Genomic DNA, 25637 nt, shown 5'->3' with positions numbered 1-25637 from the left:
GGAAGAGACCTGAGAGGCTACCTCTGGAAGGGGTGCCACGCAGCCCAGATGTGGCAGGCGGGGAGCAGCTCTAACTTAGCAGGACTGAGGGCTGGGTCCAGTGGGCCCAGGAAGAACTTGGTCAGCAGAGACTCATGTCTGTGTAGAAAAGCCCATGAGGAAGAGCAGGGCCGGGACTGGCTTGGCTGTGCTCCCACGACCCTCCTCCCCAAGCCAGGACTAGAGTCCCTGAGCACAGTGGACTGAGCTCTGTGCCCAGTCCTGTGCTGAGTGCTGTGGACCACAGATATGAGGGCGTGGGGCAGCCGGGGACAGACATGGTACTGTGCATGCAACAGGGCGAGGCTGAGGGAAAGCACACACTCTGGATTCACAGCCCCACACACCATGGCTGGACCTGAGGCCTGGACCACGTGCTCAGGAACTCAATGGCCATGGGCCCAGCGTGCTGGGCAGAGGGCTCTGACAGTCCCCTGTGTCCAGCACTGTCCCGCGTCCAGAGATACACTGAGCACAGGACAGGCAAGACCTGCTGGGAAGGGGCAGGCCTCTGGCGACGGCCTGGATCTGGGAGCAGAGGCAGAAGGAGTCACAAAGGGTGGAGGCTCCCAGTGCACCCCCGGTATGTGTCCTCGCAGGGGGAGGTTGCCCCCACAGGTTTAGCCACTCATCCCCCAGTCCCTTGGGTTTACTAACCCTGACCTAGTGTGTGTCCTGCACAGGGACGTGGGTGACACGGGGAAGAGGTATGAGTGAGGAGTAACCACCTGAAACTCCATTGGGGCGGTTCTTTCCTTTTCCTTGTTTCTAAACCCGCCTGGGTCTAAAGGGAGGGGGGAACCAGAGTCTTGGAGCTCCCTCTTCACTGTGATACGTTACTACAGGTTAACGATGATGACACGCTGTAAGAACCCAACATTTAATTCTGTAAAGATTAAAATGGGAAGGCTGGAAACTGCAGGCTGCTGGCCCAGGGAGACGCCTCATCAAACCTGGATTGCATACTACTCCGAGTGGGAAGGAGGCGCCTCCACCTGGGGCCGGTGTTTCACCCAGGGATCGAAGGGGTGGCAGGAGGTGGGGGACCCAGGTCGGGACACTGGGCAGGGACCCCGGGCGGCGTCCCCTCCCTGGTCTTCTACGGGGCGAGAGCAGCGCGGTGCAGGGACATCCCTTTGGCCGGCCCGGCCGTGTCCCCGCGCTTCCCGGCAGCGCACCGCCCCAGTAAAGTTCCCCGGCCCCGCCACCCCTCCGGCCGTGGGAAAGTTTCCGTGGCTGCGCGGCCCTGGCTTGAGTCGCCTGGCGTCGCGCGGGGCGGACACGGCTGCGAGGCCGGGCCGTGTCTCGGCTGGGGCGCGCGATGCGGGGCGCCCCGGCTGGACCAGGGCCCCGAGACCACGCACAAAGGGACCCGCCCCCGCCGGTCCAGGGTCTCGCGCCCGGGGCGCCAGCGAGGTGCAGGTGGGGCAGAGCCGGCCTTTGGCCCCCGGTCCCGACGCCCCCCCCGGACCTCGACTCCTGGCCCAGAACCCCACATGGACCCCGGCTCCCGCCCGGACTGCAGCCCAAAACCCGGTCCAGATCTCTGGCCTCGCCCCAATCTCAGCCCCGACCCCAGGCTCCAACCCCCCGGCGCCCTCCCCGGACCCCGCCCCCCGGCCCGAGCCTACCTGGAGCGCGGCGTGGGCGGCCCCGCAGCGCGGCCCCCGCCCCCAGACGGGCGTCCCCGGGTCCCTCGGCGCGCGGCGGGAGCAGGGCGCGGCGCGGGTGGCGGTCAGCGGGGCCTCAACTCGGGCTGGCGCGGGGTCAGACCCCTCCCGGGCACAGCGCACAGCCCCGGGGCCAGCCCTCCCCGCCCGTCCCGCGGCCCGTGCGCAAAGCGGGCCTGGCCGGCGACGCGACCCTCCGCCCCGCCCTATCCGACCGCGAATTTTCCCATTGGCCGGGAGACCCGGCGCGGCCCGGCAACCGGCGCCGATTGGACGGACGCAGGGAGACGCCGGCTTGCCATAGGGCCCCCGGGGTGTCCGTCCCGGATGACGACCGGCCCCTTCGTGAAGTGGCCGAGGCCCGGGCACCTGCCGGGACCGCTGCGGCGGCGGCTGGGGCCGTGAAGCTGCCCCTGCCTGGTCGCCTTCAGGGACGTCCGCGGGCCGTGCGGCCCCGACCCGGGGCTGGCAGCCTCGGCGCCCCTTTCCCGGACCCTGGCTCCGTTGCCTCCATTACTACCCCCAGTTCGCAGGTATCTTTCTCCAGCGCCTACTGTTCGCCCGGAGTTGCGCGAAGCGCCCTCCCGTCGACATCAAATTGTATTCCTCGCACAACCCGCGAGGCAGAGTTCTACTGCCATCCCATTTACAGATGGGTAGCTGAGGCTCAGAGAGGTTCTCACTTCCTTTCGGCCACCGGGGCTCCACCCAGTCTGTCTGACCCTGGGGTCTAGGGGTTCTTCCACCCTCATCGCGCCACGGTTGCCATAGCGGAGGAGGGGGTGCGGCCTTGGCTCAGCGAGGCCGGAGAGGGTGGCGGCCTGCAGTGTTTCTGAGGGCAGAAAAGGACACCTCAGTGAATCAGGGGTTTTCCTCCCTCAATAGGCCTGAATCTACAGACACCCTGAACTCAGCCCACCCTGTAGGGCCCCACGGGACTGTCCTCTGTCACCTCCGCCATCACATCGCCACAGATCTGGGCCTGGGGAGGCGGAGTCTGTGCATTTATCACCCCCACTTCTGGGTGTCCCATTTCCTCCACCCTACCTGCGTCGTGGAGGAACACTGTGGGGTTCAGCCACCAGAGCTGAGTTTACCAAAGGTTGTATTTCCCTGCCAGGTGGGGAGCAGATGCCTGGCCCCTGCAGCGACACAGGGCACAAATGTGACGACAAATGGGACTGTTACCCTAGGCTAGGTCCACTTAACTTCATGGTGTGGAGGGCACCAGTGGGAATGCTGCCCACTGGGGCTTGTTTTAGGAGGTTCCTGAGATGGCCCTGGCTCACACTTTGTTCTAAGCCTTTCCTGCTCTGGTTTTACCTAGATTTGACCAGATCCTCAGTTTACCGTGTTCCCCAAGGCCGCCAGGGAGCCACACCAACCATGACGGTGCTGATGGGGGACCAGACAGTCCTGTCTTATCCATCCACATCAGGGAACCAGTGTGTTCACCCAATAGTTTCTGGATCAGAACAAAGAAAGGGAAATGACTTGGGGCCAGAACTCACCACTGCTACTGCCACTGGGTCTCCTTGTGCCCTGGCATACATGGCACATCAACCCTAACAGCCCTGCAGAGCCAAGCAGCTACCAACAATCAACTGGAGCTGGCACTTGAGGTGACAACCATTTGGCACCCTGGCACAAGGATGTTGCTCAAAGCTCTGGGGAGGCAGAATGAAGTATCTCTCTCTGGAACACAGGGGCCCCCATGAGCAAGATAGCACTCGTCCCAGGTAGCCTCACCATCGGTGACATTCTGACCCAGCTGCCTTGTGACCTGGGGGGTTCCCTTTCCTACCCTTAGCAGTGGAATTAATTAGCCCAATGGTCCCTACACATCTCTCCAAGGACATTGGGCCCTGGTCCTCCTGGAGCCCCTCCTCTCTCAGTGACCTTGTGGTGCAGCACCACCCCTTCCCCACACACTTGCTGATGGAGGCAAGAGGGCTGGACAGACCTCTGCTGAGAGCAAAGGGGAGAACTGTGCACCCAAATCAGCCCAATTGAGGGCTGCCCCCCTCCCTCTCATTCCCACCCACCACTCCCAACAGGGTTCCAGAGACCTATCTGCCCCCAAGCTGGATCACCAGCCACATACAGAGGAGTAGGGGGACAGCACCAGTTCCAGGAAGACTCAGGGCCCCTGTCTGGCAGTGGGCCTACCATGACCTAGCCTGCAGGTGGGGGTCAGAAACAGTCAGAGAACAGGGGAGATGGCCTCCCTCCACCACTTGATCACTGCCACAGGGACCAGTAGCCCAGTCTCCTCTCTCTCTCCCACTTTCTCTACCCAACTACTGGACAGCTCTGTAGTGACATCCCTGGGGCACGTGAGGAAAGCTACAGAGAAAAAAAGATTTCAGCTGGAAGTCAGGAAGAACTTCCCACTAGTTGTAGATGTTCAGAGGGTGGCCATATAAGGTGGCAGACATGTGTAATCAGAGGTGGGATGGCAGTGAGCCCCTTGCAGCCCTAAGACCGCAGGGCTCAGGTGCCCACTCCAACCCATCTCATTGGTCTTGCCTGCTCCCTACCACTAAATGTCATCCAGACTGGAGTCAGTGGTGACAGAGAACATCAGAGTGTCTGATCTGGCTCCACTGATATGGGGAGAGCGTGGCTAGGGTTGGGACTGGCCCAGGGCCATATGCTGTTCTCTGTGGCAGAGTGGGATGTGAACTTCCATCCAGCTCGTGTGACACTGCATCCCCCTTTGCAAGCAAGGGGGAAGCACTGCTCACGAGGGCCCCACCAATCTGTACCCCACTCCTCTGAGGTATGTGGCCCAGTGGTTGGGGGTAGACCACTCTGCAGCTGCTGCCCCATACCCCAGGGCATGGTCACTCGCCTCCAAGCCCCAGGTTCTATTTATCTGAACCACCACCTCTTGGCTGGACTGCATGGTCCAGGTGCCCAGAGGGAAATCACTGGCACCAGCCCAGCACAATTCTGCTGCTGGATGGCAGGAGGGAGGATTTGTGTGTCTCGCTGGGTCTACTGCCTCCTGGCCATGGGTCCTTGGGCATCCAGACTCTTTTGGTTCCTGTGCCTGCAAAGGGCTTCTGTTGGGTTCCAGGAGGAACACAGATGAGATGGCGAAAGAGTAGGGTGGAATGGGCCTTCGGGGGTGTCATGCAGGCTTGGGTTCGACTCTTATCTTTGTTGATTACCAGCTAGGCCCTTCTCCTCTCTGAGCTCGTTTCCCACAGGGCGTCAGTGCTCCAAGTCAGGATCAGGGTGCTTAGGTCTTCAACAATCCAGCCACCGCCACTTGCCACCTTTTTTGACTTCAAACAAGCAACATAACTGCTCTGAGCTTTGGTGTTTACATCCTTAAAATGGGATGAATGAGAACTGTGTATCAGAACAGTGGGTTTAGAGCACTTAGCACATTGTTATTATCCTCGATATAACTGTCATGCTTGTCATAGTTTGCTGAGTGCCCACTTTTGAGCAAGCGCTGGGTCTGTGACTCTCCACTTTCCCTGCACTCAGGCCCCAGACACAGCCCCGAAGCCAGTGTGGGCAGGGAGCCCAGCAAATGCCTCTGTCCTGTTGGGAGGGCCCTACTCAGTGCCCCTTCCCAGCTCATGCTCACGTGCTCACTCAGTACAGATCAGGCTGGGTCAGCCCTTCATCCTTGGCCCAGATCTGCAGAAAGCCTCGAGGTGGGCTCAAAGGCTATGCTGGCCAGCTGGGGCTGGAGGGCCTGGTCTGCGGTCTGCCCAGAGCGAGGCAGGGATGTCAGGGGGTCAGGGTTGCAGTGGGAAGGATGGCCAGGTGCAGAGGCCAGGACTGGGTGGATGGGGAGGGGGAGACCAGAACCCAGCCTGAGGGGTGGGTCTGGAAGTGACCATCCCTGTAGCGCTTCCTGCGAGGGCCCGGTGGGCAGGTGACCGATGGGCGCCTGGAGCTCAGGCCGCGGGCCAGACGTTTCCGTGAGGGCATGGGCTTGGGGGGCTGCAAACGCTGCGACTTCCCGCGGGGTCCCCTGGGTCGGCACGCCAAGAAGGCCGGGAAGGCTGCGGGGGGTCACGATGGGCCCAAACACCAGCGGGGCGTGGAGGCTTGGCGCAGCCCCGGGGGCGGGGCGCCGGGCAGGCTGCAGCCCCCGAGCGACTGCGCGCGCGACCAACGGTGCCCCGGGGTGAGGCGCGCCGCCCCGCCCCTCGCCGCGCGGCCCAATGGCGAGCGCGCAGACGGCGGCAGGGGCGGGGCCTGGGCGGCGGCGGCGGCGCGCGAGCGCGGCACCCGGAAGTCGGCGACGCAGGAGGCGGTGAGTGAGCTGCTGGGGCGGCCCGGGCCGGCGGAGGCACCCTCGCGGGCCGCCGGAACTTGGGGACGCGGGTCTCCAGGGGCCCGGGCGCGACGGGGCCGCACGTCCCGCCCTGCCTCAGTTTCCCCTTCCCGAGGCGTGGAACGGAAATCCAGCGCCCGAGTCCTGGGAGACCCGCCGAGCCCGGCGGCAGGAGAGCCCTGCGCGTCTCTGGAAGGCGGTCCCCGCCGGCCTGGGGTGCGGGGCTTCTGGCAGGCGGAGCCCGGCTCGCTGCGAGGAAGCAGACCGGAGGGAACTGCGCGGTCGCTGCGGGGTGGTGGGCTACGGCGTCGTCCGCTCTGAGCCCTGAGTCACGCTGCTGCCCGCCGCGCCTTGCTGCTGGGGCAGCGGGATCATCGCTGATGTCCCGGCGCCTGGACACGGCTTTCCTGGGGTGGCTCGGGGAGTCAGACTCCTCCCCTGAGGGCGTCAGGGGTGGAGGAAGGGCAGGGCTGCGCCCAGGGCAAGGCCTGGCCCCGCTGCTGGCTTGGAGACCTCTTCCACAACCTTAGCACCTCTCGTGCTTCCTGGCTTCCCTCTGGGCCACAGCTAGAGTGAACCTCCTGCTCTTGAACCAGTTCCTGAGCCTTAGGCCCCCTTCCTCCAAAGGGGATGTCGCATGCTCAGCACAGGGCTGGCCTGTCATCCTGCTATGCCCGCTGACTGCTGTTTTGCTGCTGCTGTTTGGGCTTGCAGGCCTCTTCTGTGAGCCCAGTGTGACCTGGTGGCAGCTCTAAGGGGTGCTTCCAGCTGGTAGCACTTCAGAAGTGCTTTCTCACACTCGCTTGTTGATCTTCTGGGCAACCTTTTGGGGCAAGTGTTCATTGGCCAAACACTGAAGAAAACTCAAGCTGAGGGACAAATGGTGTTCCCAAGGTCACTCAGAGCCAGGCTGGCTCCCGGTGTCTCTCTCTTCCTGGGCCTGTGTCCTGGAGCCTTCCTCATCAGGTGACCTGTCAGGTGGGGTGAGGGCAGCTGGAGAGGGTGGCTGTGTTGTGTTGGCTGGTGGACATGGCAGAGCTTCTGGATCTCAGTGCTCCTGTGGGTGGGGTGGGGTGGGCTGCCCTGGTGCTCCCAACCCTCCGGCCCCTGACCATTCACTCCAGTCTTGCTGCTTCGTGTTACTGTCATGTCCGCAGACTGCAGGCCCCTCGGACCAGGCCTGCTCCAGCGTGATTGACAACAGCTTTCCCCAGATGAAGGCAGCAGGCCGTCAGCTGTGCCCTGGCCACCCAGCCCCTCAGCTCTTGTTACTGCTTCATGCTTCCTCTGTGTCATTTGTGAGCTGTCGTTTTGATCACAGTTCACCACAGGTGACTCATCCTCCTGCCTGGCTTCCACACTAGAGGGCCAGCTCTCTGGAGGCACTGTGGACACTGTTTCCAAGCACATCCGTGGAGAGAACGGCCCAGGGCAGGGAGGCTGAGGGGGCTTCTAGAAGTGGGTCCGCACTTGTCATTGATGCTCCAGATGTGCAAGAACTGGGTTCATCTTCTGCTGAGATGTGAGTCGGTGCATTGAGGGCAGCACCACAGAGTCTGGCATTTGTTGGTCCAGACCATGGGGTTTGGTGATGGGCTTCGTGAAAACAAGGTCATCTCAGAACCAGTGAGCTGCCCTTTTTGGGTTATCAATGCAGCTTTTTTCTTTTTCTTTCGATTTTCTTTTTAGATTGCAAAAGCAATATATGCGCTCTTAAGAGTAAGAGGTCCAGCCCCTGTCTCCTGGCGGCTGCTGACACCCAGGGTGCATCCATTGGGGTCTTCGGGACCATGCTGGCTTAAAGAGCTTGCTTTCATCCTCTTTTGAGAGGTTAGTGAGAATGCCCTTTCCTTTTTTTTTTTTTTGACAAAGATTAGCCCTGAGCTAACCACTGCCAATCCTCCTCTTTTTGCTGAGGAAGACTGGCCCTGAGCTAACATCCATGCCCATCTTCCTCTGCTTTATACGTGGGACGCCTACCACAGTGTGGCTTTTGCCAAGCAGTGCCATGTCCACACCTGGGATCTGAACTGGCAAGCCCGGGCCGCCAAGACTCGGAACGTGCGAACTTAACTGGGCTGGCCCCTCCCTTTCCTTCTTTATTAGTCACGTGGGCCGTGGGGGCCGCTGTGAAGCTGGGCTGGGCCCTGGCTTGGAGGGAACTCCCATGTTCTTGCCAGAAGGAGCTGAGGAGCTTTCCGTAATACTCACTGTGTCCCTCGTTTGTGCTGCACGTTCAAACTGTGAAGGGACAATGATACTTGGTGTGAGGCTGAATTATTGCTCCAGAACAGCTGAAACATCTTAGGAGAGAGTATCGCAGTAGAAAATTTGTCATGGTGAAATGCCACTTACCAGCCCAAACGACGAAGTATAGATTGTAGAATCCTCAGTTGCCGAGTAGGCAGGAAGGGGGAGTGTTGCTGTGGGCTGGCTGCTCAGAATATTTACAGACGTCAGGGCTTTCTCAGCCAAGGCCCTGGGAACAGCGACACTGTGTTCCCATGTGTGTTTACCTCCTCTGCTGGCAGCTGCTGGGAGGATGTCACACGTCGGGCGAAAAGAGCAGCTCATGCTTTCCAGCTCCACCCCTGGGGGCTGCCACAGCGACAGTGCGGCCGCATGGGGTGGGGATGAAGTGCCTGGCTTCTCAGCCCCTCCTCATGAAGCCCGAGGGACCCTGGCCTTTGCGTGGCCTCTCAAGACTAGATGGACAGGCTGGCTGGCCTTAAAAATGTACTCCCACATGTGTAAAGTGCTTAGCATAATGAAATGGGGCTACAGGTGCTAGGGCCCAGTTGCCCTCCGCCCAGAGCCTAGAGGGGCACGGTCTCCGTGTAGGAGGCTGCTTGGGTGCAAACTGGGAGCCTCGTCTCCTCGAGTGTCTCAGCCCTGCATCTGTGTGTCATGGTAAAAATACCTCCCCATTCACTCGCGTGCGTCCCTGTCGTTCATCGCTGCCTTCCGACCTGGCATGTCTGCCCTCCGACCAGATGCCCTCTTTGCTTTTCAGTTGACAAGGGAAAGCATTCCTCACCTCGTGGCCCCCGGTTGTCGGTTGTGGCTTTGCTCTCTGCCCGGGTGGGTGGCATCACTGTGCAGAACCCACGACAGCCCGGCGGCGCTGAGTCCTCCTCTGAGGCATTCTGAGCCAGGCCTGAGTCCGTTCTTGCCCAGCCTCTTGTGCACAGCCTCTTCTTCCGGCCTTTCCTTCCTCACCTCCCTCCACCCAGAGGAACATCTCGAAGCCAGTGGGGGAAGGAGGACAGGGGCTGTCCACTTGCTTGTCATGCAGCGTTTGCGAGTGGACAGTCCATTTTTTTCCCCGATGTAAGACGTGCTACCGTGAGAGTGTGCGTGTGTTGAGTGTCCAGCTCCATGGGTCGTGCGGTGAGTCTAGTCACGCAGCTCCATCCATATCACTGTGTGGAAACCATTGCCAGCACCCTCCTGTCTCCCTTGTGTCCCATGTCCCCCAGTCCAAGTGGCCCTGCCCTGACTTCTGTCCTCATGGGCGAGTACAAGCGCCGGCGGTGTGCTGTCTCCTGGGTGGGGCCTCCCGCTCCGCCACACGCTGCTTGGGCGCATGGACACTGCTGGGGACAGACACGGGATGGCTTCCAGTTCCTGGCTGCAGCCTTCCTTCCCTATGTTGCTTCATGGACCAGGGCACGTGCATAGCACTTGTTGGTGAGTGGGGGGGGGGGGCATGGCACACTCACTCAGAGTTTTAGAAGATGCTGTGAATAGCCAAGAGGGAGACTTGCCCTCCAGACACTAGAGTATGCGCTGAAGCTAAGGTAATTAAACCCATGCGTCAGAGGCCTGGTGACATGTGCACAGCCCCAAGGGGCCATGTGACTGGATGTCTGAAGTATGCCTGAGGTGGGGCAGACTGGACGCCCGGGTGGCTGGGAAGCACAAGGGGTCCATACCTCCGACCACTCAACAGGCAGACCTTGAGCAGATCCAAGAAGTAAGCTAAGCCATAACTGTGCAAGGAAGTCAAGAGAAGGGGCTCTTCCTTTGGGACAGGGAGGGCAAACACTGCACTCAAGATAAGAAAATCTGCAGTGAAATGACAGACCACTTTGGATAGGGAGTACCACGGCAAGGCTGCAAGGAGGGGAGGGCTGGGAGGAAAGCTTTGTGGCTTGGGGAGCACTCAGGGCCTGCCGCCACACCATGGCACCTGCGCCATAGACCAGCGAGGCCAAGGCCTGATTCAGTACCCAGGTCAGTGATTCGTGGACATGGGGGTGCAGGTGGCCACAGGACACACAGCCACTGGGGATGCCAATGAAACCTTGGTGAGAGTGTTTTCTGCCACTGGAGGGTGGACAGCGGCAGGTTCTGGTGCCATTGGGGACGCCCCCTTGCCTGGCAGGCAGGACCTGCACAGGACATTTGGAGGGAGTTGTGCCAAGTCTGCTCATCTAAGAGCGTCACCCTCTGACCAAGCCATCCTGCCTTCTGGACCTCTGTTCTAGGAAGGTCCTCAGCCCATTTGCAAAGTGTGTACATGGGGTAGAAACTTGATGGGACCAGAGCCGAGAGGCGGAGCGAAGGCCACATCCCCTGCAAAAGCTGGGCAGCGGCAAACAGGCAGGCACACTGCCCTCTGGTGAGGACGGACCTGCGTAGCCTATCATTGGGGAGATAACCCCACAGCACACGCCTATACTTTGCTGAGAAAGTTCTGGAAGTACACAGCCAACCGGAAAAGGGGCTTTTGTGTGACTCCTGTAGTTGGAAACTTTCCAGATGAAAGTGTGCTCCTGGATGACCTGGGAGTGGGGACCACAACCCCAGACCCTGCTGGCCCCCAGAAGCTGCTTCTTGTCGCAGCAGGAAACGTGGAGCCTTGGACTGTGGCATGGAGATGCCGATGGAGAGGGTGGACGATTAGGCAGCAGGCGTGAGAGGCCAGCGTGGGCTGTGAGGCTGGGAAGCACGCTGTCCCTTGGTGCAAACACCAGAGGAGGCCGTGGTGGCTGTCCCAGGTTGGGTGGGCAGCCCTCACAGTCAGTGTGTGATGCCCATTAGACCCTGGGGCAGGGTGAGACTGGCAGCCAGGTAGGGTCTGGTGCACAGAAGAGGGAGACGGGCCGGCAACCACCCCCAGCAGTGCTGAGGTCTGCCCCGTCCCCCTGCAGGCTCCTTCCTTGTCTGGACTGGTGGTGACAACAGGGCCCTGTCAGTCTCACCCTCAGGCCCCTTTGCCTCCTCTCCCCGTGGGCCTTGCCTTCCCTCTCACCAACCTGTCTCTGCACCGGGCACGAGGGCCCAGGGAAGCAGATCCTTGCCCTTGGTCAGTGGGCTATGGACCAGTCCGTCCGGGCGCCTGGCTTTGTCCCCACATGGCCCTCATCTGGGCCACTACCTCCATCACCACATCCCTTGGTGTGTGGTCTTGACCCATCCTTGGCCATCTTTGCCTCTGTCTGTCTGCGTCGCTTTTCGTTATGCTCTAGTTAGACACTGTGGAGGGAGTTTGGGGCTTGACTCTGCTGAGAAGCCTGGTACTTCTGGAAGAGGGAGTTTGCCTGGCTCCCCATGGCTGTCAGGAACACCCTGTGGGCTCCTCTGGAAGACAGGGGCGGAGGAAAGAGGCCTGGCTGGAGGGGTGACATCCAAGGCCACAGTGAGCAGGCAGTACGGAGCATGCGGGGAGAGCTCTCGAGAGCCGGATCACCAGATGGGCCTGAGTGCTGGGATGGCTTCCGTGCCTCGCCGCCAGCGCCGTGTGCTCAGTCCCTGGTGCTGAACCCACGGCCGTCCTTTCTGTCTTGCAGGACTCCCAGGGGTTAGGCCAGCAGAAAGCGGGCTGCACCGACCTGGGATCGGGAAGACTTCCGCTGGCTTTCTTAGAGAGGCCGGGAAGCCCTGGGCTTTGGTTGAAGAGAGCTCTTTCCTTTTGCTTCACACCTTGCAGGTTCTTCTGGCTGGGGCTGAGGTGAGCTGAGGGACCCGAGGTGTGTGCAGGAAGTGCAGGCCCTGCCCTGCACGCAGAGCTCTGGGAGAAGGCCTGGCAGAGGGGCACGCTCAGGCTGGTGGAGGTCCCCCCTGGGACCCAGTGCTTCCCTGGTTGCTTCTAGGCAGGCCAAGGTCACAGCAGGAGCCCCAGGCCACGTGCTGGGGAAGCAGTGGCGAGTCGGCGGGTGGGAGGTGTGGGCGTGCTGGCCTGCTCCATGCTCATGCAGCCTCACACGCTTGCCCGGCCTGCCTTGCAGTCCCTGGGCTGAGGGCCTTCACGGCGGTCTCAGGCTGTGCTGGACCCTGTGGGAGCGAACACCCTTCTTGGGGCTGCGGCCTTCCTTTTCTCCTCAGGACTTCGTGCTGGTCCCTATTTAGTTCCAGAAAAGTCCTGGGTAGTTTTTGAAACAGGGTCATCACTTGGCCAGGCTCACAGAGGTTAGTATTTTATGTGAAATCTTGTTTGTGACAAGGATTGCCTGGTTGTCGTGTGCAGCCAGGGGCATCTGTGTGAGCCGTGGAACGTGGTGTCGCAAGGAAGCCATAGCGAGGATGCTCCAGAGGTGTGGAGCTTGAGCAACTGCCCGTGCTGCCTCCTACCCTGCAGGGCCAGCACCCTGGCTTTCTATTTAGAGCCACCCAGGCCACAGCTGGCATGCCCCTGGGGCCTCACAGACAGCATGCAGTGGCCTGCTCCCCCGCAGCAGTGGGAATGATGGCTTTCTCCTGGTCGGGGCTGTGGAGCCTGCCACTGTGCTGTGCCTGTGTCCTGGGCACTTGTCAGGACATTCGGCCACCTCACGGGCTCTGCTCTCCAGCCTCATGTGTGGCCCCTCAGACTCCTGCCCATGCTTCCTCTCCTTTGCCTGGGCCACCGTCTGGAGTCTTCCATTCTTATGGGCCAATCTGAGGCACGGCCACACCGTTGTGTGCATGGCAGTTGTGAGAAGCACCCGTAGTGGGACCACATGTAGGCACGGTGACTTTCCACCATGGCCGGGATGGGGCCACTACCTTATCACCAGCTTTCCCAGGGGCTTCTCACCCCTGGGGAGGGTCGGCTACTGGGACAACAGCGAGACCAGCAGGGCCACTGTGAGAGGCATGCTGGCTTCCAGGTGTTTGTGTGATGTGGCTGAGTGGAGCGGCTTGTGGATTTGCCAGGGTGGTGTGGATGTGCAGGTCCTGTGCTGGGACCGTCTTGGCCTTCTGGGGAGACACCTGGGAGTGGATACCAGGTTGGGGAGGCCCAGTTGACCCCAGCACGCCATGTGTGCCCACTCCTTCACCACGAGTGCAGTCTGGCCTCCTCCAGGTCAGTGTGTCACCTGCCCAGAGAGCCAAGTTCTGTGGCACATGCTCATTGGGTGGGGCCCTCTTCTCCGTGCCCTGGGTTACCTGGCTGCCGTCTCAGTTGCTGTGAGGTGAAGTGAGGGGAAGAGAGGAAAAATGAGCCCTTTACAGCTGGAGAGGGCAGGCATGTGACGTCTAACTGTCTTCCTCAAGCCTGGCAGGTGTGCACATTGTACGTGGCCTCCGTGATCTCTGGGGCAGGCAGCACCTGGGCGCAGGATGCAGAGGTGGGGTGTGGCTTCCTGCAATGCTCAGGTGCCACCAGGCATTCCCACCTCAAGGTGTCCGCCCTGTGGTCACCAAGGCCCATGGGCAAGGCTCCTAGTCAGATCCCCTAGGACTCTCCTGCCTTCTTCTTTGGGCTGTGGGCTGGCTCTGGCCCCTGGCCCTCGGGGATGACCCCAGAACCCTGCATAGATCTGTCTTCTTGGGCCACCAGGGACGTGCAGACACTCCTCCAGGGCCTTGGCCTGTGCGCTGGGCCCCGGGTGAAGGTGGGGACAGCTGGGTTGGGGGCCTCACTGAGAAAGCCAGTCATGCTTCTGCCTAGGACGCCACCCTGCCCACACTTTTTATAGCGCAGGTGCCCTTTAGGGTGCGCTCCCGTTGACAAACGTAGATGCCATCTGTAGATGCCATCTGGTGCAGCAGGACCTGGGGAAGCCCCTTCTATCTCCCCACCCTCCCACCCTGGGCCAGGAGCCAAGGGGAGTGGGAAGGAGCGTTTTCTTAGCGCCCCAAGCGACAGGCGGACAGGCCCACAGCAGCAGGGCAGGACTCCGTCTGCCACTGTGGGTGAGGCCAGCCGCCCACCTGCCCTGTGCCCAGGAGATGGTGCAGTGACCAGGACGACAGTGGTGTATCCAGGGCTTGCTCTTGGAGCCTGGAAACTCAGCAGAAGTGAGAAGGTGGCTCATGAGCAGGGGTGTCAGGAGGACCCCCCAAGCCCTGAAGAAGGTTTTGGAGCTCTGGTGGGCCTGGGTGGGGGCACACTGGGAGAAGGCCCTGCGCCCACAGGACCTGCCGGGAGTTTGCTGAAGGAACATATGGAGCCTAGGTGCAGGGCTGCTGGGGGGATGGGAGGTGACACTGGGAAGGGGAGGAGCCACTGGGCAGCGGGCCTGGCTCGAGTAGGGGGTGAGGGATTGGAGAGAAAGGCAGTTCCTGATGGTCCCCTCCCCAGGGGCTGGCTTTCCTCTGGTCCTTCCTTCCCAATGACCGCGTCTTCGTCAAGGCCGCAGCCCTGGGCTCTGTGCCCACACCTCTGGCACCAGGCTGCCTGGAGACCCATTGGGGACCTGCCCTTTGACCACGGAGCCCTCCTTGCCGCCGTTTGGAGGGCTGGTCTGCCACCCGCCCAGGCAGGCTAGGACGGTGAGGTCCTGCAGCCAAGTTGGAGGAACTCTGCATCTGCCCTGTGAGCATCAGTAGCCAGAGCTGCCCCTGACCAGTGGCCTCACCCAGCAGCCAGGCAAGCAGCCCAGGGGGCATGTGGCAGGCCAAGGCTCCCTCCCCTGAGAGCCCAGAGTGGCACGTTCCTGGTGGGGCAGGAGGTTCCTGGTGGGGCAGCCGTCCATCCCAGTGGGGCTCTGGCCAGTGGGATTCAGCAGGGATGGGCTGGCAGGGCTTCTCCCACTGATCGCGGTCAGCCTGGGTACCACAGATATCACCAGCTGGCCTCGCCTGGAACATTCTTGTCTGGGAGAGACCAGCTCCCCCAGCATGAGGGAGCCTGTGTCTTCTGTGCTGGACTGTGATCAGGTGGCCAGTGCTGGGTACCCTATCAACTGCACCTGGCGGATGGGACACCTGGGGCCCCGGGAGACCCAGCATGCTTCCCATCTCCCTGTACTGGGTTCTGGATGATTCTGCTGACCCGTCTCAGCAGCTGTGTCTAATCTGCTCTTAAATCCACTGCTGAGTTTTAATTTGTGATTGCTGTAGCTTCCATTTCCAGAAGTTTTTTCTGGAGCTTGATGAACCTCCTGGTTTGCTCTTTGTCACTTCCTGTTCCTTGCAGATGCTCCCAAGCTCCTCTTTACTGCAGAGCATGGTCGGTTCATGAGGTGTGGGGATCTCTTCCTGCTGCTTGCTCATGGCGCTTTGTTTCGTGTGTGTTCTTTCTGACTGCGTGCTGCTCTCCGTTCGTGAGGCTGTTTCTGAGACTTTTTGGAGAGCTTTGGTTTGCTGGGTGCCTGGGGGCACTACTGGCATGGCAGCCCCTCAAACCAAGTCTAGGCATGAGGCTCCCTGGACTCCTGGGGTGGCCCTGGCTCCACTGGTGGGACTTCTCAGGGACTCCCCCACTTCTGTGTGCTGTCCCCGCGGCCCCTGGATGGCTGTGGATGTAGCCCACCTTTATCCTGTGAGTGCTGCTCTTTGGGGTCCCTTCACTTGGGGGAGGGTTTTCTAATAGACCCCCATCTCGGGGCGGCTGTAGGCCTTGTCTTCTCTCTCCCTTGCCACCCAAGGCTGCCAGAGCCCAATGTGCTCTGATGGGCCGAGGCCCCAGGGCAGGACAACCCTGCACTCTGTGTTCTCTCTCTCTGAGTTCCTGTGTTCTCTGAGCTGTTGGCCAAACCCTGTATGATCTTGTCAGCTCTTGCCTGCTTTTAAGATGTTTTTATATTCTTTCAAGCATTTTGAGTTGTTTTCACTGGGAGGGTGGTCCCAGCTGCCTGCCCACCAGTGTTGGGATCGTCAGGCACCTTTGGGATGATAGGCGCCTAAGAGCGGGGACCCAGCCTGGCTCCCGTCACCTCAGGGCCCCTTCTGCATCAGGCACTGCCTTTGGCACAGCATCCTATGAGGGCCAGTGGCCAGCAGACCATCTCAAATGGTGCACGTCCTCTAGCACCCTGCACTTCTGCAGATGGTACTTGTCACCATGGCAGTGCTCCACCTGCATAGCCACCAGGTTCTTCCTGAGGGCAAAGCTTGGTCCTCTGAGGCCATCACCAACAGCCAAGCTTGCGGGGGCCTAGAGGAACACGGGGCTGAATCCTGGGGGTCCCTCCAGGGCCTGTGGGAGCCAGTGGGGATAGTAGTGGAGTGAATTTTACCCCCACCCAATCTCCTACCCTGGCCAGACCAGTGAGCAGAAGTGAATGGGGTAGCAGGGACCCCATGGTGTCATCACACCCGGTCTCATCCACGGGAAGGCCCCACAAGCTCGGCAGCTTCCATGTGGCTCTCAGCTGTGGTCGTGTCCTCAGTGCTGGCCTAGGGCTTTGGCCCCTCCTTGGCTTCTCTGTGGGCTGTGGCCTCTTAGTGCTGGCATAGCTTTGATGCAGGGTTGGTGTGCTGGGAGCATCCTCCTTCTGTGAGTCCTGAAACAGGAAAGGTTTCACGTCAGAGACCCAAGAGCTGGGAGCAAGTGCCCTGATGTCAGAGGGGAGCTCTCGCGTTACTCTTACCTGCCTGTCTCCAGGGCCGGGGCGGGCCCTTGCCCAGAACTGTGGTGCGTGGGCATCAGGGGCCCCCAGCCTGGGCAGTGAGCTGGAGCCCTCCTTGGCCCACTCCTGCTGCCCACATGCCTGTGGGGAAGACTACTGGCGTGCTGCGCAGCAGGCTGGCCCCCTCCCCTCTGTGGCTGCCCTGAGACCTGGGGGCAGAGGAGCAGGAGGGGCAGAGTGGCCATGGCTTGTGCTGACACCTGGAACAAGGATGTGCTGGTTCTGGGCATCCCAACGCCCCTGCTATCTCCAGTGAGGGCCTGACTTGCCTTACAGATGAACTCCCTGGGGCGGAGCCCAGGCCCTGCCTAGCAGGCAGCTGGCACTTAGCCTGCCACTGCACAGACCCTCCCTAGCCCCACGGCACGAGTTAGGGCACAACCCTCCCCAGCCCCAGGGTGCCCCGAGATAGGGCACAACCCTGCCCAGCCCCAGGGTGCCCCGAGATAGGGCACAACCCTGCCCAACCCCAGGGTGCCCCGAGATAGGGCACAACCCTATCCAGCCCCAGGGTGCCCTGAGATAGGGCACAACCCTCCTCAGCTCCAGGGCACCCCAAGATATGGGCCTTGGAGCTCAGTGGCCTCCTCTAGACACACATACACGCACATGTAGTCACACACATATGCACATACCCGTGTACTTACACATGTACACAGGCCTTGCAGCCTCACATATGTGCACATACACTGAACACACCCTTCCCCCCTCACTCATCAGGCCCTTCTGGGGGCATCTTTTTGGCTCACTTCAGCAACTTTGGTGCACACTTCCCAGCTGTGGGTGCTGGCTCTGCCCTGGAGCCATGTCCCCAGCTCGTCACACACATGCAGAACTAGAGACCCTCACAGTCACCTTGTCTAGGGTTAGTGGCCTTGGGATCTCATCTCAGTTCTTAGCTCGGTTGTGGGAAGAGATCTGCTGGTCCCCGAGGCCGCCAGGTGCAGGGCCTGTGTGTACATGCACGCTGAGTCTGCACTGCCCATGCCTGGGAGCACAGCCATGTCCCCTGTGTATGTGCTTTGCTCTGCATCCCTGCCTGCAGATGTGGAGTGCACAGGGTCCACCTGGTCCCCTGGCTGTTACTGGGCCATCGTGGGCAAAAGGCATCTGCCGAGGGCCCTCTGTGGACCCTGCCACAGAGCATACCCGGGCCAGTTGGTGTGGCCCTGCCTTGAGGTGCTGGGGGCTGGAATTGGCACTGTTGCCAGAAGAAGGAATGGGCAGTCTGGTGCTGGGCACTGAGCAAGCCGCAGGGCCAGCCAGGCATGGGGTGGAAGGGCTTGCTGCCCGCCACCCCTGCTGAGCTCATGGTTCTTGGATTTGCTGCTGTTCCCCTCCAGTTCGCACCTGCCACCCCCATGAGGTGTGTCCAGGGCTAGCGAGCATTGCGGGTGTCAGGAGACAGTCTAGCCAGTGCTGACGAGTGTGTGGGTTTAGGGAGATGATTGTGTGGTGCCAGCGAGCATCGCGGTGTCTGGCATCTGGTTCTCCCTTGCCCAGCGAGGTTCAGGGACATTGCAGAGGTGGTTCTATTCCGGGCCAGGGAGCATTGCTCGTTTGGCGAGGCAGTTCTGTCGTTTGCCATTTACTCAACTCATTTTTTCCTTTTCCTGCAGACCACGTGACCCCGTGTGAGCAAAGCCACCCTTGGGGACCCATGTGCATCATCTTCTTTAAATTTGATCCTCGCCCTGTTTCCAAAAATGCATACAGGTAACCCCCTTGTTCTGCATCTGTCATCCTCCATTCGGCCTTGGGTGCCCTGCAGTCCTGGGAGCACCCGTGTAGGAGAAGGGGCATGCCGCTGCTGCCCGTGGGCGGGGAAGGGCAGGACCCCGGGAGGAGCTGCATGATCAGACAGTGGTCACTTAGTGTGGGACCTGGGGGACTACCTCTTGGTGGCAGGGACCCTGAGCTGATGTACAAAGATGCTAAGACTTGGCTTCTAAAGGTGGTTATGTGGGCAGGACAGAGGAGTGAAGTGGGTCCACGCAGGGGTGCAGCCCTGTAGCCTCTGATCAGAGGATTGGGGGCAGCTGAATTGGGGTGACAGTGAGTGAGAGCCCAACTTGGGCTGGCTGGTCCATGTTGCTGGTGAGAAGTCCGGGTGATGGCGGCAGAGTGTGTGTTGGGGAGAGAGCTGGGGGACCAACCAGAGGAGATGGGAGACCGAGGCCAGGGAGTGGCGAGTGTGATCCAGTTCTCCCCCTCTTCCCTGTGACCCTGGGCCCTGGATGGTGCCACTGCACTCTGTGGAGCATGCCAGCAGGAATCCACCTAGAGAATGAGGCTGAGATGTAACCCACAACCAAAAATGACATTTGAAATTGCTCACTAGTGCAATTGCCTGGGAAGTTTTCATCATTTTAAAATCTGTACCTGGAAGGACTTGAACTATGTTGACTAGCTTCTTGAGTCACCATGCAAAGTCACAGTCGCTGTGTTGCCTAGCATCTTGGCTGAGTTAGCTCACTCCAGGCAGGGAGTGGGGAATGAAGAGTGTCCAGGCTTCCCTTCATGCAGAGGACTGGGCAGCAGAGCCAGCTCAGAGTCTGGGAGCGGACTCTGAACGGCCCCCAGCAGGGTGAGCTGTGTGAGTCAGGGTGCAGCCAGTGGACAGGGTCCAGGTGCCATGACTTGAGCAGGGAAGGTGTAATGTACAGAGGTACTGACTCTAATGGGATTGGAGTGCCCGGGGCAGAGCCGCAGACTTCACCCCTGGGCTGAGGTCCAGCCCTCCTGGAGAGGTACAGCCGAAGCATACTGAGCGGCCAAGAAGTCTCTGGGGTGCTGTGCTTGCAGAACTTGCTGGAAATGTGCCCTCTAGGGTGCAGGCAAATGTCACAGGGGATGTTGGGGGAAGGTGCTGGGTGCTGGTGCTGCTCACTGCTGTGTGCTGGGGAGCCACGCGAGCTGCAGGAGCTGGATGTGGGGAAGCCGCCTGTGACTCTGAGACTGCTGGAGACTGCTGCTGGGGAAGCCGCCTGTGCAGCAGGAGTCTCCTGAGGGAGCAGGCTGGAGCCAGGCAAGGAAGCCTCTCCTCCTCCTCCAGCGTCTCTCCAGTGCCGTCTACTGACAAGACTTGACGTGGCCCCAGCTGCAGACTTCTGCTCCATGATCACAGAGCAGGCAATGGAGGGCAATGTGGGGTGGGAGGCAATAAATGGATAACTGGTGCGGCCCATCCCTTTGGCTACTGAGCTTTCACACGCACCTTCTATGTCGTTTGAACTCCCACGTACCAACAAAAAGACTCTTTTTCCACTCAACAAGTGAAGAATGTCTCCAATGAGGACAGGCAGCCGTGCAGTCATTGAGTCCATTGCTGGCTATATTTGTTCCCCCAGATTCAGCCCAAGCCCCGCTTGATAGCCTGTTCCCTAAGGTTACCTCCAACCTCCTGGAAGTAAAACAAAGATGGGAAGGAGGAGAAGGGAGAGTCAGCATGAGTCTTCCTTGCTTTAGCTCAGGACCTGTTTGTTACTGCCTAGACCTGTCCTCATGACAGCTCCTTGTGGGTTGTGATTCGAGACAGCCTTAGCATTTCTCTCAGATGTTTTCCAAAGCCCCAAGCCAAAGACTAAGTATGTCGTCTCTGGACGACTAACTGAATCTACTTGGCATTTTTCCTACTTCCTGGTGAGCCGAGCCTGGGCCTGGTGGAGATTGGAGAGGGTCTCCCGGTGCCTGGAGTGGAAGGGGGAGCAGATCAAGTGCCAGGGCCATCGACATGGAGGGGACGAGGCCCAGGCTGTCCAGTGCTGCCAGGAGCCATCTGGGCCCACAGGGCCTGCCCCAACACTTCTCACTTGGGTTCCCTCCTGCCTTAGCTGTCCTGGCCTGGGATACATCAGCCTCTGCACCCCGCCCTGGCGTCCTCGTCTTCCCCCCACCTAACAGCAGTAAGGAATGAGGGTGTCTGTTTTGTCTGTGGCAAAGTGTACGTAACATAAAATGATGCCATACTAAATATTTATAAATGTACAGTTTAGTGGCATTAAGTATATTCACATTGTTGTGCAATGGTCCCCACCATCCATCTCCAGAACTCTTTTCCTCTTCCCAAATTGAAACTCTGTCCTCATTAAACACTAGCTCCCCATTTCCCCTCCCCCAGCCCTTGGTAACCACCATTCTACTTTTTCTTTCTGTGACCTTGACTACTCTGGGTATCTCACATAAATGGAATCATATAATTTATCTTTTTGTGGCTGGCTTTTTTCACTGAGCATAATTTCCTCAAGGTTCATCCATGTGGCATGTGTCAGAATTTCCTTCCTTTTTAAGGCTGAATAACATTCCGTTGCATGGATATGCCACATTTTGTTTATCCGTTCATCCCTCAGTGGACACTTGGTTTGTTTCTGCTTCTTCGCTGCCATGAATATTACCATACAAGTATCCATTGGAGACCCTGCCTTCCGTTCTCTTGGGTATGTACCCAGAAGCAGAATTGCTGGATCGTATGACGATTCTGTTGGAGTTTTTGAGGAACTACCAAGTTGATTTCCTTGAGCATCTTTTGATAGCCACGCCATAGGCTTCCTGCGCCATGCCAGCCCATGACCCCTCTTGGGTGGCAGAGTGTGCCCTCAGAGCTAGTCCTCACTGTGCACCATCCAGACCAGGTCCTCTCCCCCAACCAGATAGGCTGGGTGCCAGGGCCACCATCCACTTGGGCCCTGCTGCTCACAAAGCTACTCCATGAGGCTTGGGCCCATCGAGGCCCCTGTGGTTCCACGTCATCTCTCAGGCACCCTAAGTGTTGTCGCGTGTGCAGTCTTGCCCCACAGGGTAGCAGACAGCACCTGTTTTTATTCGTATTGGTGTAAGCTCATCCCTGCAGTCATTGTTGCTCCAGGGTCGGGAGCCAGCGACTTTCACAGCTGCGTCGGTGGCCGTCGTTGCCGTGTATGTAAGTGGTGATTTCAACAGGCCCCCTCTGCCCTGCAGAAAAGACAGATGTCTTCACTTAAAACGTTATTTTACTGAGGTCCTAATAGTTTGTAACATTGTGTAATGTCAGCTGTACGTTATTATTTGTCAGTCACCATACATATGTGCCCCTTTACCCCTTATGCCCACCCTCCAACCCTCTTCCCCTTGGTAACCACTAATCTGTTCTCTTTGTCCGTGTGTTTGTTTATCTTCCACAGATGAGTGAAATCATTCGGTGTTTGTCTTTGTCTGTCTGGCTTATTTTGCTTAAGATAATACCCTCAGGGTCCACCCACGTTGTTGTGAATGGGACGATTTTGTCTTTTGTTACAGCTGAGTAGTATTCCATTGTGGATATTTACCACATCTTCTTTATCCAATCATCAGCTGATGGGCCCTTGGGTTGCTTCCACTTCTTGGCTATTGTGGATAATGCTTCAGTGAACATACGGGTGCATAAGTCTCTTTGAATTTCTGCTTTCAAGTTCTTTAGATAGATACCCAGTAGTGGGATAGCTGGGTCATATGGTATTTCTATTTTTAATTTTTTGAGGAATCTCCATACTGTTTTCCATAGTGGCTGCACTAATTTACATTCTCACCAGCAGTGTATAAGGGTTCCCTTTTCTCCACAACCTCTCCAACATTTGTTATTTTTAGTCTTGGTGATTATAGCCATTCTAACAGGTGTAAGGTGATATCTCATTGTAGTTTTGTAAGAATTTTCCTTTCTTTTATTTATTTTTTTTAAAGATTGGCACTTGAGCTAACATCTGTTGCCAATCTTCTTTTTTTTTTCCTTCTCCCCAAAGCCCCCAGTACGTACTTGTATATTCCAGTTGTAGGTCCTTCTGGCTCTGCTGTGTGGGATGCTGCGTCAGCATGGCTTGATGAGCGGAGCCAGGTCTGCACCCAGGATCTGAAACGGTGAAACCCTGGGACCCCTAAAGTGGAGCACTTGAGCTTAACCACTCAGCCATGGGCCGGCCCCTCTCACTGTACTTTTGATTTGCATTTCCCTAATGATTAAGGATGTTGAACATCTTTTCATGTGCCTGTTGGCCATCTGTCTATCTTCTTTGGAAAAATGCCTGTTCATATCCTCTGCCCATTTTTTGATTGGGTTGTTTGTTTTTTTGCTGTTGCGTTGTGTAAGTTCCTTATATATTTTGGAGATTAACCCCTTGTTGGATATATGATTTGCAAATATTTTCTCCCAGTTGGTGGGTTGTCTTTTCATTTTGTTCCTGGTTTCCTTTGCCTTGCAGAAGCTCTTTAGTCTGATGTAGTCACATTTATTTTTTCTTTTGTTTCCCTTGCCAGAGAAGACATGGTATTCGAAAAGATTCTTCTAAGACCCATGTCAAAGAGTGTACTGTCTATATTTTCTTCTAGGAGTTTTATGGTTTCAGATCTTCCCTTTAAGTCTTTAATCCATTTTGAGTTGATTTTTGTGTATGGTATAAAATAGTGGTCCACTTTCATTCTTTTGCATGTGGCTGTCCAGTTTTCCCAACACCATTAATTGAAGAGATTTGCCATTCTCCATTGTATGTTCTTAGCTCCTTTGTCGAAGGTTAGCTGTCTGTAGATGTGCGGTTTTATTTCTGTGCTTTCAATTCTGTTCCATGATCTGTGTGTCTGTTTTTGTACCAGTACCATGTTGTTTTCATTACTGTGGCTTTGTAGTGTGTTTTGAAGTTAGGGATTGTGATGTCTCCAGCTTTGTTCTTTTCTCTCAAGATTGCTTTAGTTCTTTGGGGTCTTTTGTTGTCCTATATGAATTTTAGGATTCTTTGCTCTATTTCTGTAAAGAATGTCATTGGGATTCTGATTGGGATTGTGCTGAATCTGTAGATTGCTTTAGGTGGTATTGACATTTTTTCTTTTCTTTTCTTTTTTTTTTTCTGCTTTTTCTCCCCAAACCACCCCCCATACATGGTTGTATATCTGAGTTGCATATCCTTCTAGTTGTGGGATGTGGGACGCCACCTCAATGTGGCCTGACGAGCGGTGCCATGTCTGCGCCCAGGATCCGAACCCTGGGCCGCCGCAGCGGAGCGCACGAACTTAACCACTCGGCCACGGAGCCGGCCCCGACATTTTAACTACGTTTATTTTTCCCATCCACGTGCATGGAATATCATTCCATTTCTTTAAGTCATCGTCGATTTCTTTCAGTAATTTCTTATAGTTGTCATTGTGTAGGTCTTTCACCTCCTTGGTTAATTTTATTCCTGGATATTTTATTCTTTCTGTTGCAATTGTAAATGGGATTATATTCTTGACTTCTCTTTCTGTTAGTTCGTTATCAGTGTACAGAAATGCAACTGAGGGGCCGGCCCCATGGCCGAGCAGTTAAGTTGGCGCACTTTGCTTTGGTGGCCCAGGGTTTCACCTATTCAGATCCTGGGTGCAGACCTAGCACCGCTCATCAAGCCATGCTGAGGCAGCATCCCACACAGCACAACTAAAAGGACCTACAACTAGAATGTACAACTATGTACTGGAGGGCTTTGTGGAGAAAGAAAAAAAGAGAAGAAGATTGGCAACAGATGTTAGCTCAGGTGCCAATCTTTACAGAAAAAAAAAAAGAAATGTAACTGATTTTTGAAGTTGACTTTGTACCCTGCAACCTTGCTGTAGTTGTTGGTTATTTCTAATAGTTTCCAATGGATTTTTTAGGGTTTTCTATATATAGAATCATGTCATCTGCAAACAGCGAGAGCTTCACTTCCTCCTTGCTAATTTGGATACCGTTTATTTCTTTTTTTTGCCTAATTGCTCTGGCCAAAACCTCCAGTGCTATGTTGAATAAGAGTGGTGAGAGTGGGCACCCTTGTCTTGTTCCTGTTCTCAGAGGGATGGCATTCAGTTTTTCCCCGTTGAGTATGATGTTGGCTCTGGGTTTGTTATATATGGCCTTTATTATGTTGAGGCACTTTCCTTCTATACCCATTTTATTGAGAGTTTTTATCATAAATGGATGTTAGATCTTGTCACATGCTTTCTCTGCTTCTATTGAGATGATCATGTGGTTTTTATTCCTTATTTTGTTAACGTGGTGTATCACATTGCTTGATTTGGAATTTATACCAGGGACACAAGGATGGTTCAACATCCGCAAATCTTCTTCAGTTTTTTGGAATAGTTTGAGAAGGATAAGTATTACATCTTCTTTGAATGTTTGGTAGAATTTTCCTGAGAAGCCATCTGGTCCTGGACTTTAGTTTTTTGGGAGGTTTTTGATTCCTGTTTCTATCTCTTTACTTCTGATTGGTCTATTCAGATTCTCTGTTTCTCCTTGATTCAGTTTTGGGAGGGTGTAAGAGTCTAAGAATTTATGCGTTTCTTCTAGATTGTCCAACTTGTTAGCAAATAGTTTTTCATAGTATTCTCTCATAATCCTTTGTATTTCTGTGGTATCCATTGTAATTTCTCCTCTTTCATTTCTTTTTTTTTTTGATTTTTTTCTTTCCCTTTTTCTCCCCAAAGCCCCCTGGTACATAGTTGTATATTCTTCGTTGTGGGTCCTTCTACTTGTGGCATGTGGGACGCTGCCTCAGCATGGTTTGATGAGCAGTGCCATGTCCGCGCCCAGGATTTGAACCAACGAAACACTGGGCCGCCTGCAGCAGACTGCACGAACTTAACCACTCGGCCACAGGGCCAGCCCCTCTTTCATTTCTAATTTTATTTCTTTTAGCCTTCTCTCTTTTTTTCTTAGTGATTCTGGCTAAGAGTTTGTCAATTTTGTTTATCTTCTCAACCAGCTCTTAGTTTCATTTGTCCTTTCTACTTGTTTTTTTTTTTTTTTTGGCTTCAATTTCATTTATTTCTGCTCTAATTTTTATTATTTCCCTCCTCCTGCTGACTTTGCACTTTGTTCTTCTTTTTCTA

At 56.8% G+C, this 25637-nt stretch overlaps 2 protein-coding genes and 1 non-coding gene across 33 annotated transcripts in view; 2 read left to right on the top strand and 1 right to left on the bottom strand.

Annotated features, from left to right (window-relative positions):
- ARVCF (ARVCF delta catenin family member) overlaps positions 1-1863 on the bottom strand; it is a 50815-nt gene extending 48952 nt beyond the window's left edge. For 6 of the 8 annotated variants that reach the window (XM_070275151.1, XM_070275157.1, XM_070275150.1 and 3 more), the window contains exon 1: positions 1671-1854. The gene's annotated coding sequence lies outside the window, so the exon portion shown is untranslated. Of the gene's footprint in view, positions 1-1670 lie in introns of all 8 variants that reach the window. The other 2 variants (XM_023648080.2, XM_023648078.2) reach the window with 2 other exon arrangements.
- Positions 1864-2020: 157 nt separating this feature from the next.
- TANGO2 (transport and golgi organization 2 homolog) overlaps positions 2021-25637 on the top strand; it is a 50633-nt gene continuing 27016 nt past the window's right edge. For 2 of the 24 annotated variants that reach the window (XM_070275188.1, XM_070275176.1), the window contains exons 1-3: positions 5979-7343; positions 7702-7842; positions 18416-18512. In XM_070275188.1, the coding sequence (XP_070131289.1) occupies positions 18457-18512 (56 nt within the window). In that variant the 5' untranslated portion in view covers positions 5979-7343; positions 7702-7842; positions 18416-18456. Of the gene's footprint in view, positions 2243-5920; positions 7535-7701; positions 7843-18415; positions 18513-25637 lie in introns of those variants that run through there. The other 22 variants (XM_070275187.1, XM_070275182.1, XM_070275178.1 and 19 more) reach the window with 21 other exon arrangements.
- MIR185 (microRNA mir-185) lies at positions 14450-14578 on the top strand. Its single transcript, NR_127921.1, has one exon. It is a non-coding gene; the product is annotated as a microRNA mir-185 (primary transcript).

This window comes from Equus caballus, chromosome 8, assembly GCF_041296265.1.
Source record: "Equus caballus isolate H_3958 breed thoroughbred chromosome 8, TB-T2T, whole genome shotgun sequence".
NCBI classification, from domain to species: Eukaryota; Metazoa; Chordata; class Mammalia; order Perissodactyla; family Equidae; genus Equus; species Equus caballus.
This window is presented reverse-complemented; position numbering and strand designations above follow the sequence as displayed.